We start from the raw sequence: 13,414 nt of genomic DNA on the forward strand, positions 1-13,414 counted from the left end.
CCCAGGGCAGCCACAGTGCCATCCAACCACAACATGGGAGAAGGGAAGAGGGAGAAGGGAATACTAATGTGGCCCTGGCACAAGAAGATGAAGATGCAGGTGAGCCTCGTCCTGGGGCCAGAGGAGGGCTGTGGTGGGGCTGACCCAGCCATCCCAGGGTATTACTGCTGCTGGAGCACAGGACCCAGCCAAGGAAGAGCAACTGTGCACCAGGCTTGGGCAAAAGTTGGTCAGCTGGGGCCAGGGGAGAGTTCCCATCAGATCCAGGCATCTCCCTTTGTAGGGTGCTTCCCTCCACTGCCTGTGCTGCAGCTAGCTCTGGCTAGATTTATGACTACAAAATACCACCGTTACACTCTATTACAGAAGCAATAAAAGGTGGGGGTTTACACCATTTTCATCCTGGCTGTTTTAATCCATAAAGCTGGTCAGCCAACCTGTGTCTACCTTGGGGAAACACAGCTAACTGACACTGCCAGAAGATACCCAGTTTGGGAGCAGCTAACTTGTACTGTGCTTGTATATTCCCCTATGGAATGTCACAAGCCAGGCAGCCTGTTTGTCCTTTCTACAGAGGCTACACCTTTTGCCACGTGTGCTCCTTTCTCCACTGAGAAAGTCAATCATCAAACTACCAGTGCCAGCTCAGCTGTGGAGAAGCTCTACCTGGTGCTCTGCCTGTGTTTTTAGACAGGGTTCAGTTTCAGCCTATAGCTGAAATATGTAAATACAAGTCAGAAGAATAAATATTGGTATTTTTGCTAAGTGAAAAGTAAATGGTCGTAATTGATACCACTTAGGAGATGCAAACACATTAAATTTGACATTTCAGTGCAGACACAGGCACATTTCAAACTCAGAGAAAGCCTTTTTCCCTTCCCTTCTGATTATCCTGGCTACATTAAAAAAGCTTTGCTGCAGGAAAGTGGATTCATAGCAATCTAGAAAAGAATTACCAAGCCTGTGAATACAAAACATCCAGAGAGAAATAACCTGGGAGTGGAGCACCAGTTTAGCCAGCTGGGATTCATGTTTAACCATTCCTGTATTGTTCAATCTTGATTTTTTTCAAATCATTCTTTTTTCCAAAAGAAAAGGAAAAAAACCCCAAAGGCACATGCAACAGGTCCTGTGCATGCATGTGTCCGGTTCTGGGCCCCTCAGTTTAAGAAGGACATTGAGACTCTTGAACATATCCAGAGAAGGGCAACAAGGCTGGGGAGAGGCCTCGAGCACAAGCCCTATGAGGAGAGGCTGAGGGAGCTGGGATTGTTTAGCCTGGAGAAGAGGAGGCTCAGGGGAGACCTTATTGCTCTCTACAACTACCTGAAAGGTGGTTGTAGCCAGGAAGGGGTTGGTCTCTTCTCCCAGGCAACCAGCACCAGAACAAGGGGACACAGTCTCAAGCTGTGCCAGGGGAAGTTTAGGCTGGAGGTGAGGAGAAAGTTCTTCACAGAGAGAGTTGTTAGCCGTTGGAATAGGCTGCCCAGGGAGGTGATGGAGTCACCATCCCTGGAGGTGTTCAAGAGGGGATTGGATGTGGCACTTGGTGCCATGGTTTAGTAGTCATGAGGTCTTGTGTGACAGGTTGGACTTGATGATCTTTGAGGTCTTTTTCAACCTTATTGATTCTATGACTACAAGGAGGATACTCTTTGATGGGAAGACCTTGCCTTATTTTTCATGCAGATTTACTGGTTTACCCAGGACAAAAGGCAGCCAGCTCACAACAGCTCAGCTTTGGGATTATCTTTTGAAGGCAATTAAACCTTCAGAAAGCTTTTTTTGATAAGATCTAAGTGAAAAGCGACCATGGCTCCTATTTTCAGCAGTGGCATTGGAGATGGGGAAAAAAGTGAGACCGAGTTTCTGCATTCATTTAGATCCTGGTCTACTGGGTATTCAGAGTGCCAAACTCCTGCTTGTTTTACAGCCTTAGTGAGGAGCTCTGCACCTAAACCCACCTCGGGCTCTGAGATGTTCAATCTTTTGCAAACCCATGCCAGCCCCTGCACATCACTCACAGGGACAGCCCCAGCCTGTGCTCCAAACATCTGACAGCCCAACTCTTCATCTGCTGGAAGCAAAGAAACGCTGCCAGCAGGAGTGAGTGAGGATCAGGATGCAAAGAAGCAACGTCACAGCATTTCATGTGTCTTTAAAAAGCCCAGTTTGATGTTGCAGAATGAGTGTTTCTACCCCCCCCCCCAATTCTCACCTCCCCTTCCCCCCCGCCCCCCAAGCAAGATGTCGGCTGGCTGAGCCTATACAGCATGTGAAGAACTACCCCTGGAAATGCTCTGCCTATTCTTAGCTGTATCATTAGCATACAAATATTCCTTAATTGCCTAGTCACAAGAGATTACCTCAGGCCATAAATTATTTCATCCTCCTATTAACTTGGGTTTCTTTCTCCACTTGGACAAAATTAACTCCCATCATGCAGTGGAATGTTGGGAATTTAAAAAAACAACACCCTTTTATCAATTAGCATTAGTGTATTTCACCACAATCAACAGACCATTACATTATTATATTTACAATTATTAGCTGTAAAAAATTGCCTTCAGGAGCAGTCACTTTAAATAAGGTGCAAATTGAATATGACAAGATTGTCTAACGGCCTCACGTTTCTTTTCAGTCTAGCTTCCTCTATAAAATTGAGGTTTGAGTCCTGCAGGTAATAAAAGCAATAACATTGACTTAATTTCCAACATGGGTGCAGTACTGAGCATTTCACAGCATGCTCCCAGCCATACTTTAGGTAAAGGACCCAGAGATCAGTGACTGAACCTCCATGGTGAATGCACTTAGCCCCTGATACACACAATGGCAAATATTCCTACCCTCTGAATTGAAAGGTAAGCATTCAACCAACCTGAACAAGTCTGTAAACAACCATAGAACATCAGTGGGTTTGTTGTCTTTTGGAACAGTTGACATTAAACAACAGTATGCTGTCATAGTCCTAATATGTGTGTGTGTGCCTGTAAAGATGTTAAGGTTTTATCTTTCAGGGAACTTGCAAACAGTGAGAATTGGTGCTTTGTACCTTTATTTGGGAAACAGCTCCTAAAAGAACATGATGTTTTAACAGTTAATAGTTCATTTAGTCTGGGATTTTCTACAATTCTGCTGATTAGCACACTAATGAGGTAGAGTAAAAAGATTAGAAGCTGTGATGCGGGAGATTCAAGGTGATGGCAAAGGCATTGTTTTCAGGAGAACAAGGATTCAAGGTATGCTTTCAGCAGACAAGATGCTTAGTAACTCCAAGCACTTTCACATTTCTAGCAGCCTATGTATCAGTGTCTGACTTTTTAATGAAGCCAAATCAAGTGATGAGCTTGTTAAGAAACAAAAGGCAGTGAAAACAATTCCTAATGAACAGCTCTGATTGTTCTTTCGGCTTTCCCGGGAAGCTGGTAATAAAAATTAATTCCAGATTTCTCAAAACTAAGGGAGATTTTGCTTGGGATGTGACACAGTTAAATAATAACAATATTAAAAACATCAACAAACAATAGATCCTCTTTAATATTCTATACTAATGCCTCTTCTAGCAACAAGGAATTTGCTTTCAGATAGGCACTAAAAGCAAGCTGCCATGTTTTCAGCTGACACAAATCAGTGCTGCTCCATTGCTCTCCATGAAGCTACACTGTTTCAGACCACCTGAGGATCTGGCCCAAAACTATTACTCTTGAAACACTCAAGAGTAAGGATCTGGCCCAGAACTATTACTCTTGAAAAACTCAAGTAACTCTAAGAGTGATGGGAAAACCAGCTTCTAACCGACTTGATGGAGGAAGAATATTAAAGGGAGCAAAAGAGTATATAACACATCTCACCTGTCCCCAATCTCCTGCTTTCCACTTCGGACATCTGCCCCCTCTGCATTTCTTTTGCATGTTGGGCTTAGCAAGATGCTTGCAATAATCTTCTTCTACATGCCTCCCTTCCTTTGACAAACAGTATACATTGCGGTGCTTTTGGCCCCTTCCACAGGAGACAGAACACTGTAAATGTAAAGTAACAACAGATCAGCTTTCACCAAGGGCCATCTACACACTTATACAGGGGCCATGGCTACCCAGGGCATCTTCTTTTAACTGGACCAAGAAGCACAGCCCCAGGTCCTCAGAAACCTACACAAAACTTGAGGGGGATACGGAAGGGCAGAATTCAACCACTGAAAATGCTCCCACTGGCACTTAATGTTGCATGATATTCTTGGTTAATGCCCCCAAAATGCCAACACCGAATTAGAGAAAGCAGCTGACATTCAGCAGGGGTAACAGGCTGGGTTCCTGGCATTGCTCCAGGGGTTTCAAAGGAGCAGAGTCATCTTACAGGGATCAAGGCAGGAGCCCTCAGTGTCTACTTAGAAGAACTTGAAAGGAACCATTTCCATTTACCTTGGTACAAAGGGAGGTCAAATGTTGGCAAATCAGGAGAATAAATTGTGATATACACCTTCACAGAGGGAAATGACTGCACAAAGGACAAGGCAGAAGAGAAAAAAGCAGACTTTCCATGTCCTTGGTGTTAAAGCTTGTGTTTGTTCTACCAGTGTAGACTGATTTACTATTTTTACCAAACGGACTGAAACCAGGGCATGCTCATCCTTAAGATTTATGCATTTTGAAAACAACTCAGAAGGTGGCAAGAAGGCAGAGCCTGAAGAATCAAAGCAAAAAAGCAAGTCAGCAGGTATGTTAGCTGTAAGCTTTGTAGTGAAGCAACTAATTTCAACCTCCCTCTGCAGGTTCACTGAACTTTTTCAAATGTGACCACTTCTGGCATGCAAACCCCAACCAACTTCACTTTGATTTCAGATTAGTCTCCTCCAAAAGATTTAGGAATCAAAGGGGTCTGGAATCAGGACAAGAATTTAATATGACAGTTTCGTGTAGAACAAGCCTCTTACTCAGCATGATGCACCTAGAGACTCAGCTTCAATTTCTTCATTACGTGTTATGCAAGTCATTACATGCTATATCACAAGCATCCTGGTTTAATCCTTAAGCACAAACACAGTAGTCCAACCATCTCTAAATATAAAATGTTCTGATTTCTTTTCAGAATGCAGCAAACATGCAGAGATGAAGCTTCTTTCTTTGCTTTGGAGCCACTCCACCAGAATATCCCATGAGAACTAAGAGCCCAAGGTCTTCTCAGTCAATGAATAAATTTGAAACCCCAAAACCTACAACTGATATATGTAGCAGCACTGGAAGAACCAAGGAGTACAGAACTTGTTATATATATTGGCACTTGTGATTATTTTAAATTACTTCCAACTCATTCAGCCCCTGTTGTGTTAACAGGTACACAAAGAACTAGGGAGGGAGCACTAGATTGCTCCGAGATGGAAAAGGGCACACCACCAAGGAGACAAATGGATGTAACCCATAGGATCAGACATACTGCTGAAAAGCTTGCATAAGTGATGTGGTTAAAAAAAGGCTGTTTTCCTGCTGCAAGATCCTTACAGGATGGCAAATGGTATCTGTTTTCCTTCACAATCAATAGAGTTTAAGGGTCATTAATGTTGCTTCTCTGCCCTTCTGTACTCCCCTCAAGCTTCCTGTAGGCTTCCTCGGACCTGGGGAGGTGAAGGTAAGGAAGCCAGACCAGCCTGCAGTAGGACTGATTGCTGCTGAGTTCTCAGCCAAGCTCTAGTTCCAAGATAGGTCAAAAAACCCAATGAGCATCATTCAGGCTTGCATTGAGAAACAGAGAAAATGATGTCCCTTGTTCAAAGACACATTTTTCATGAGTTACCCAGATTCATAAACTTCACATTTTCCTTGAGCATTAACAGAAGACTGGGTTAATGTTATCCTAGTTTTATAAGCCTTCAAATTTTATCAGAAGTTCTATTTTTCATTCTTTCTCTATCCCTCCTCAGGCAACAAATGTAAACAGCAAGAAGGAAATGTCAAATCCTACCAAACCCAGTTGTAAACTTCTAATACTTTCTGTCTCTGGACCAAACACCAACACTGATACTTCAGCAAAAATCCAAGTGCTTCTCAGTAAGCAGTCTACATGCAGGTTGATGCCACTTTGCTGAAGCAGACAAAGCTAAAGAGTTAATTCACAGACTTGACCTGGACCCTCTCTTGCCTCACATCCTGAGACAGAACAGCCTAGCTCGTCTTTTCTCTGATTTAAAAATCTATTGGAGCCACTACTTATTCTAAAGGAAGAATGCTTGCATAGTGCAACTATGCAAAGATCTTTCTGGAGACCTGAAGTTGGTTGATAAATATTGGATCTCATGAATAATATGGAGCTAGTAATTTCCTAAGTTTTTATCCCCATTCTACAAACTGCTTAACTTTGGCATGGAGCCTGATCCTGACGTTTATCTTTGCCATCCCATGATCAAACACAAGACTTCATGCCTACCTTGCTGCACTCAGAGGTTAAGGCATAATTTGCTCAATTTGGTTAATACTTAAGTGTAATTCCCAAGATGATGGAATTAATCATTTCTCTGTCTGTCTTTAATATAAATCAAAGTTAGGCAGCTGTGCATTTTCAGATCTAAACCTCCTGTTTGCTTTCATGCTCGTGTGAGTTATGATCTCATTTGCACTGACAGAAAAGAGAGGTTGAATAATCTAATGTAACCCAAGTACAAGAGACTGCAAAACCCTTGGCAAAGAGTCCACTTCATAGCTGCCTTCTAATTCATCTCAGGTATTTCCAACTTTTATTTAGCACATAGATTTTAAGCATATGTGACCCACGTACAGAAATTTATTCAATAGTGAGCTTCCCTTCAATGTAATGGATGTTAGGAACAGGTTCTTTACCATGAGCATAGTGGAACACTGAAATAGGTTGCCTGGGGAGGTGGTTGGGGGCCCAACCCTGGAAGCTCAGGCAGGGCTCTGGGCAACCTGATCTAGTTGAGTAAACCCCTGCTTACTGCAAAAGGGGCTGGACTAGATGACCTTCAGAGGTCTCTTACAACCCAGACCATTCTATGATTCTATGATGTGACTTAGGGAAGCAATACATCTAGCTACTGCCATCAGTCTCATTATTTGTTTTGGATGCTGGAGAAACTTTGCATTTCATTACCAGGACTCTTCATCACTGCAAACACTGTCACCTGTTTACAGTATCTATCAATAACAGTGCCACAGTGAGGTAAGCTTTGACCTTGCCTTCTTTAAACATTTGAATAGGACAGATAAACTCACTCCTTTCATATTACTCTTTTGTTTTCTTTCTTCCTGTCTTACACCCTTTGTAGATATTCAGTCCAGGTACTGGAGATGGAGAGCTGGCACTCTGTGGAACAGCAACCTCATCCAAGGCTCTTTGCACTCACAGAAAGACTTTTACAGGTTTTAATTACCTCTGGATCCAGCCCTGAAGGTGTAGCCAAGGTACTGTATTGACCTTTTTCACTAACCAGCTTTCTAGACTTGAGGATCACATGCACTTGGGCATGCTCGGGGTCAACCTGCCTCCTCCTTCACTCAAGTGTGGGAAGAAATTGCTCTGAAATGCTGCTTCCAGCCTGTGGTTGAAGCATGGCAGCAAACAGCACCCCTGGGCAAAGCTGTGAGGATAGCTAGGCATGGAGGATGGTGTGAAAACAACACATTCTGTTGTTTCTTAAAAAAAAAAAGTATCTGAGATGATTGCAGCACATAAAATAATAAATACTGTTTCAAAAAATCAGCTAGAGCCATTACACTAAAGACTCCAGTAGACCTTCCTCTTGTTAGCATCTTTATTACGTCCTAAAACCACCACAGTCACACCTGGTGCTCTATATGGAGAATAAGAACAAAAGGATCTTCCTCAGAGCATTAGCATCAAAGCTTTTGAGCCCAGATTTAAGAGGTTTATGTCTATTGCATGATTAGTTTTGTTACACGTGCCAAGAACCAGGAGTTGGCACACTGGTGATTTTTTTTTCTTTCAAATAAATATACTGCCTAGTTTCAGTAAATGCAAGAAAAAGTTTAAATAAATATGACAAAATATTTTCATATCAACTGTTTCCAGAAAGGTCAGAACATGATGCTAAATCTCTCCTGCAATGTATTGCTCTGCTCCAACAGCCGTGGCAAGCCTGTGTTTTTGTTTCCACATAAACTTTGTTTTCTGTTTCAGAGTTCAGGAATGATGAAGATCATTCTGTTTCACCAAGCACATGCAAATTGCTTTAAGCTAACCCTTGCTGCAGTTCCTACAGCAATGTTTTGGAAGATGAGGGTACATCTTGTTCACCAAGATATCTTTACGACAGAAAGGCTGCTGCTTGATTCACCAGGCTGATCACAGCAAAAAAACCCCAAACCAAAGCAAACCAAACCAAAGCATATATACCATAAAAGCTTTTTTGAACTTTGGAAAATTTTTGGCTGGTGGGGCCCAGGCTCTTACCCTCCTGTGGGAGAATATGACCTGCTCTTCCTCACTGGGAGCTCATGCTGCAGCTGTGTTGCTGCCAGGCTGAAGGCTGGGAGTGAGCTGGGTCAGGCACTGAAAGGACTCCACAACCCTGGGCACAAAGGAGCAAATCTCGGTGAAAAGAAAGCTGCAGAGCAGTTGAGAAGAAATGGAGTGGCTCCAGTTACTAACTTTGTGCATTGAAGTGGCAGTTCAAGATGGGGCAGAAACGCAACCCATCAGCAAGAACCTGGGGACATTCCACCCCAAAAGTGATAAGTTTCAGAACATGCTGTCAGACCTCTTTTCCAGGCCTCACATGCACCAGCTAACGATTTGGGAGGTACTTGAGATAATGAATGCAAGCTGCAGCGATTGCCAAATGAATTCCCAAAGATAGGTATGCTCTGATAGCTCACCGAGGGCAGGGCTGGGGGCTGGGAAGAATTAGACTAAAAATGGCCTTATCAGATTCTGCCAGGAGCAACTTTTGGGAGGAAATTAAAATCAATCCTTGTAGGTTTAGATTTCCACACATCAAGAGCTATATGTAAAGCAAGTGTTCATAAGTAAGCTTTCATCCATACTTTCCAACAATCTGAGCCCTACATTGCTTTACATTCCCTCCTGCGAGGGGCTGTGCTCCTGGATGTCAGAAAGCTTCCCTAACTAGGAGCAGAGCCTAAACATGCACCCTCATAGTTACACCCTTTCAGTTACACTGAATCTACATCAGCTCTTCCTATAACTTAGACTGCTGCTATCAGAAGCTGAAATCACAGCTGTGCAACTTGGGTACCTCTGAAGCCTCTCAAGCACACAGGACATCAGCAGACAGTATCAAGAAAAGCCTGGACCATTCCTTTTGCAGCTGAACCTTTACTAGAAATCTTAAAATGCCTGAGCCTTTGTATGTTTTCTGGCAACAGAGGCTTTGTGCCATCCAAACTAAATTAGCTTCCTGACAGCAAAGTATTTCATCAGGTAACTTCCCTGGCTTCAGTGAGAACAGCAACAGGCTTAAAAGAGGGGTGCTGCTCCATACTATGGTTTCTCCAGTGGCTACAGCATTTTAGAAGATATTTAGGAAGTATTTGTGGCTACTTCAAAATACACTTCCTTCTGCTGATCTATTTTAGTTTGGTCTCAGGCCTGGCTGCACTGGCATGGTGAGAAGTCCATGCCCTTGGGATGGGAACATGCTGTGCTGGACAGTTTCTTGCAACTCTGCAAGAGGGTGTCCATAGCCTAACACACTGCTGCCAAGAGCATGTGGTCATGGTGATTTTAGCTGCGACAAGGCCAGAAAATAGATCTGATTTTTGTATATTTACAAGGTAAGAGTGGTCTCTACATTCAAGTTAGGGCACCTAGATGAGAGACCTAAGCAAAACAGACCAGCACACTCCACTGAAATTGGAAAGAGGCTTCAGAATCATAGAATCATTTTGATTAGAAAAGACCTTTAAGAACATCGAGTTCAACCATAACTCTCATGTTGCCAAGTCACCACTAAACCACATCTCTCAGCAACACATCTACATGCCTTTTAAATCCCACAGGGATGGTGACTCCACAACTTTCTTGGGCATCCTGTTCCAGGGCTTAACAACACTTTTGGTAAAGAAAATTTTCCTAATATCCAACCTAAATCTCCCCTGCTGCAACTTAATAGGTTGCAACTTGATAGGTTGGACATGATGATCTCGAAGGTCTCTTCCAACCTGGTCTATTCTATTCTATTCTTAAGGCCATTTCCTCTTGTCCTGTTGCCTGCTGCTTGGGAGAAGAGACCAACCTCCACCTTGCTCCAACCTCTTTGTTTTAAGGTCTGCTTTGAGCCTTCTTTTGCCTAATCTCTGCTGACTCCCCAGAAATGAGAGTTTTGAAAAATGACATCAACATTAGGGATTCTGCAGTGTGTTGTCCAAATATGTTTGTGAGCACTCTCCAGAACCCCTGTGGAAATGTCTTAAGGAGCCCTCCCAGAGCCAGAGGGCAGCCTCCAAAGTAAAGAAGAGCAGGATTTGCCAGTGTCCCCCTTGCTCCTTGCCCCAGGCACAAGGGAGGGAAACATCCATGCTGGCTCATCCTGGCTCTGCAGCACATTCAGGGTTGCTGTCCTTCAGCTGCCTTGTGCTCAGCTCTGCAGCTGAGGCAGTTTCCCAAGAGAGTATTTGCAAAAGGGAGAAATAAACTGATCTGCTAAACCTGCACCTTCCTGCTGCCAAACCAAGCTGCAGACACTGGTGAGTGACCTCAGATGATGTCCTGTAAGAGACATAAGAAAAGGAAAAATTTCTCAAAGTAAAGGGTCCAACTTGATGTGTTGCTGCAGCAGAGGGAAGAGGCTGGTGTGTCTGGAGCCTGTTCCTCCATCAGCACGTATTACCCACAGGAAAGGATGCTCTTTGATTCCTGTAAGATTTAAGGCCCTGAGCACTGAAGTCAATACAATAATTTCCCCAAGCTGGGAAGTCTCACAAGATATATGGAAGAAAAACAGGTAACTGCAGCAGGAGAAGCCATGCATCTCCTGCTCTATGATGTCTGTCTAGTAAGTAGCACCTTCTCTGCCCCTTTTACCCAGCCTGCTGTTACATTCTGTACAAAGACTTCCCCAGGGACAGAAGTCAGCAGGACTGTGAACACACAGAGCTACCTTAGCAGCTGTATCCCTGCTCCACTCCATGCCATTCAACTTAAACAACAAACAAGCAAAGGCTCCCAAACAGCCACTGCAGGTCTCTCCAGGGAGTGAAGCATTAGATGGTGTTTCCTCAAATTAGGAGGAGAAGTGTGAGCTACCCGAGGATGCTGATATAATAGAATGTGGAAGGCACTGATGAAGCCTATTTTCCATGCTGTGGCTCTTTTAAGAGAGTATCAATTGAAGCAGCAAGCAGCCTAGGCTGACACTTCATATTTTTAGGGAACAGTTGTAATATAAAGTCATTTAGAAGTCCCACTCAAGAACAGGATTTCCCTGTCTCAGATGGAGCGAAACACAAAGTAAAAAGCTCTCTGAGGAACGCCAGCCCCTTTTCACAGGTGTGCATCACACTGTGGAGAGATGGTGGGGGGGGGGGGGCGGGTTCTAGGAGTTCTTTCTCTCAGGTTTTGTAAAGAAAAAGCTTGGCTCAATGCACTAGGGAGCAAACACTGTCAGCCTGCGTATGGTCTTGGGCATCAGACAGATTTTCATCCATGCTGCTGGCTCACTTGCCTCTCCTGTGAGCTAGTTAAAATTAAAACATGAACAGAGCATTAAGTGCCTTTGGAACAAGACTGGCTACATCCTTTCTCCTTAATGACTGCACAAATCAGTCACTGGGAAAGTTAGAAACATAGTGAATGCCTTTGTGCTTAGCGTCCCTCATCATCGCATAGCCTTGTTTCTAAATGCTACAGTCCCTAGGATGTGAGCAACAGCAATTATTGCAGTTTGGGGTGTACAGTGGGAGTCTGGAATACAGGCAAAAACTCATGCAGACTTCTCAGTGCTCAGTGCTTGGAAGTGCTGAACTTCACAGCTCATCCTTGAAAGCATGTTACTGCTTTAATGCATCTCCTGCAGCCCAACACTTATTTCAATGTCTGCACTCAAAGCCAGGGCCTTGGGAGACAAATGTTCCCAGCAATTGCCCTTTAATGTATTGCTTTATTTCTCCTCTCTGTGTGAGACTCTGCATGTCTGTGTGTATAGGGAATCTGCAGACTTTATGAAGCTAGCAGCCAAGGATGGGCCACCTGTGACACACAGACACTACTGAACAGTGGTCCCACCACTTGCTGTTCAGGTTCAGGCCAGCTGTGCACAGCCTAGAAAATGGCCACCTAATTGAGATGAGGTGTAAGAGGGGAGGCACACCAAACACAGCCAAACAGCCACTGTACTTCCCTGTTATTTTAGAGTAAATTAGGACAGAACCATGGGCTGGACTATACATGGCAAGAAACATCAATGAATAAGAACAAATTACATGCTCTGAGTGGGAAGGTACACTGGGAAGGAACTTGGGAAAAAGATGCATCATCTGGGGGCAGGGAGAAGGGAAGGATTTCTAGGTAAAAGAAAGTATTCTTCCTGAGTCTAACCACTAGTCTAGCTCATGTCTGTCCTTGCAGTGGCAACAGGAGAGGCTATCAAAGGAGAGCAGATGAGACTGACCATTCTCTGCAGCTTGTTACCCTGGTATTTCCCTGGCATTTAGTCAATGGATTAGGAAGGATAGAGGGGATGCTGCTGCCCTGTTCTTTTATCTCTCCATTAGACTAAAAGACACTAGATTTAATCACCAGGTCAGATCATAATGGGTGAGTGTGAGTTGCAAGACCTGACCATTAAGTTGTAGTAAATCAGTCCTGCAAGAAGTCAGTTTAGCAAAGCACCTAAATGCAGGCTCAGTTCTAAGCACACAGTGCTGCAGGGTAGTCCCTCACCTGCAGTGTAGCAGACGGACTTTGATGGTTGTTTTCCTGCTCATGGAGCATCAACAAATGAGACAGGAGAACCTACAGCAAAACAACACCTATATAGCTCTCCTCATTTAAGAAGAAACAGAAGTGGCAATGAAAGCTGTGTGGTGATGATAAGCAAACAACAAAAATGGAAAGAAAAATAAAAAGGGGAGATTTTAGAGTAGCAAGAGAGGAATAAAGTGATGTTCCTCTATCAGCCAGCTGGGTACCACTGGTTTCACCCATCTGTAACTGCCTTGGAACCACCAGCTGTGTCTCTGAGCCTTGGCAGAGATGGTGGGCACTGAACTGAGGAAAGAGCTGCAGAAGCATCCATCACCACTGCCCCAGAGGAACAACAGGGTAAAATTCTTCAAACAAAAACCTCATCTGCATTTACCCTCTGGGACAAGCTCTGAGAAGAGAATGAGGCAGCAAATATGTGGACGGTAAGATGACTGGCAAGGCTGTGTCCTCCCCAGCTGTCACCCAGGGATGTTCAGTTTTGGAAGATGGTTGAAGCTGAGCA

At 43.9% G+C, this 13,414-nt stretch overlaps 1 protein-coding gene across 1 annotated transcript in view; it reads right to left on the reverse strand.

The window, feature by feature from the left end:
• Nucleotides 1–13,414, reverse strand: part of ADAMTS9 (ADAM metallopeptidase with thrombospondin type 1 motif 9) — a 90,595-nt gene that overhangs the window by 23,036 nt on the left and 54,145 nt on the right. The window contains exon 29 of the mRNA XM_054161136.1: nt 3,852–4,019. Within this exon, the coding sequence (XP_054017111.1) occupies nt 3,852–4,019 (168 nt within the window). The remainder of the gene's footprint in view (nt 1–3,851; nt 4,020–13,414) is intronic.

Source organism: Dryobates pubescens, chromosome 1 (assembly GCF_014839835.1).
Source record: "Dryobates pubescens isolate bDryPub1 chromosome 1, bDryPub1.pri, whole genome shotgun sequence".
Lineage (NCBI taxonomy): Eukaryota > Metazoa > Chordata > Aves > Piciformes > Picidae > Dryobates > Dryobates pubescens.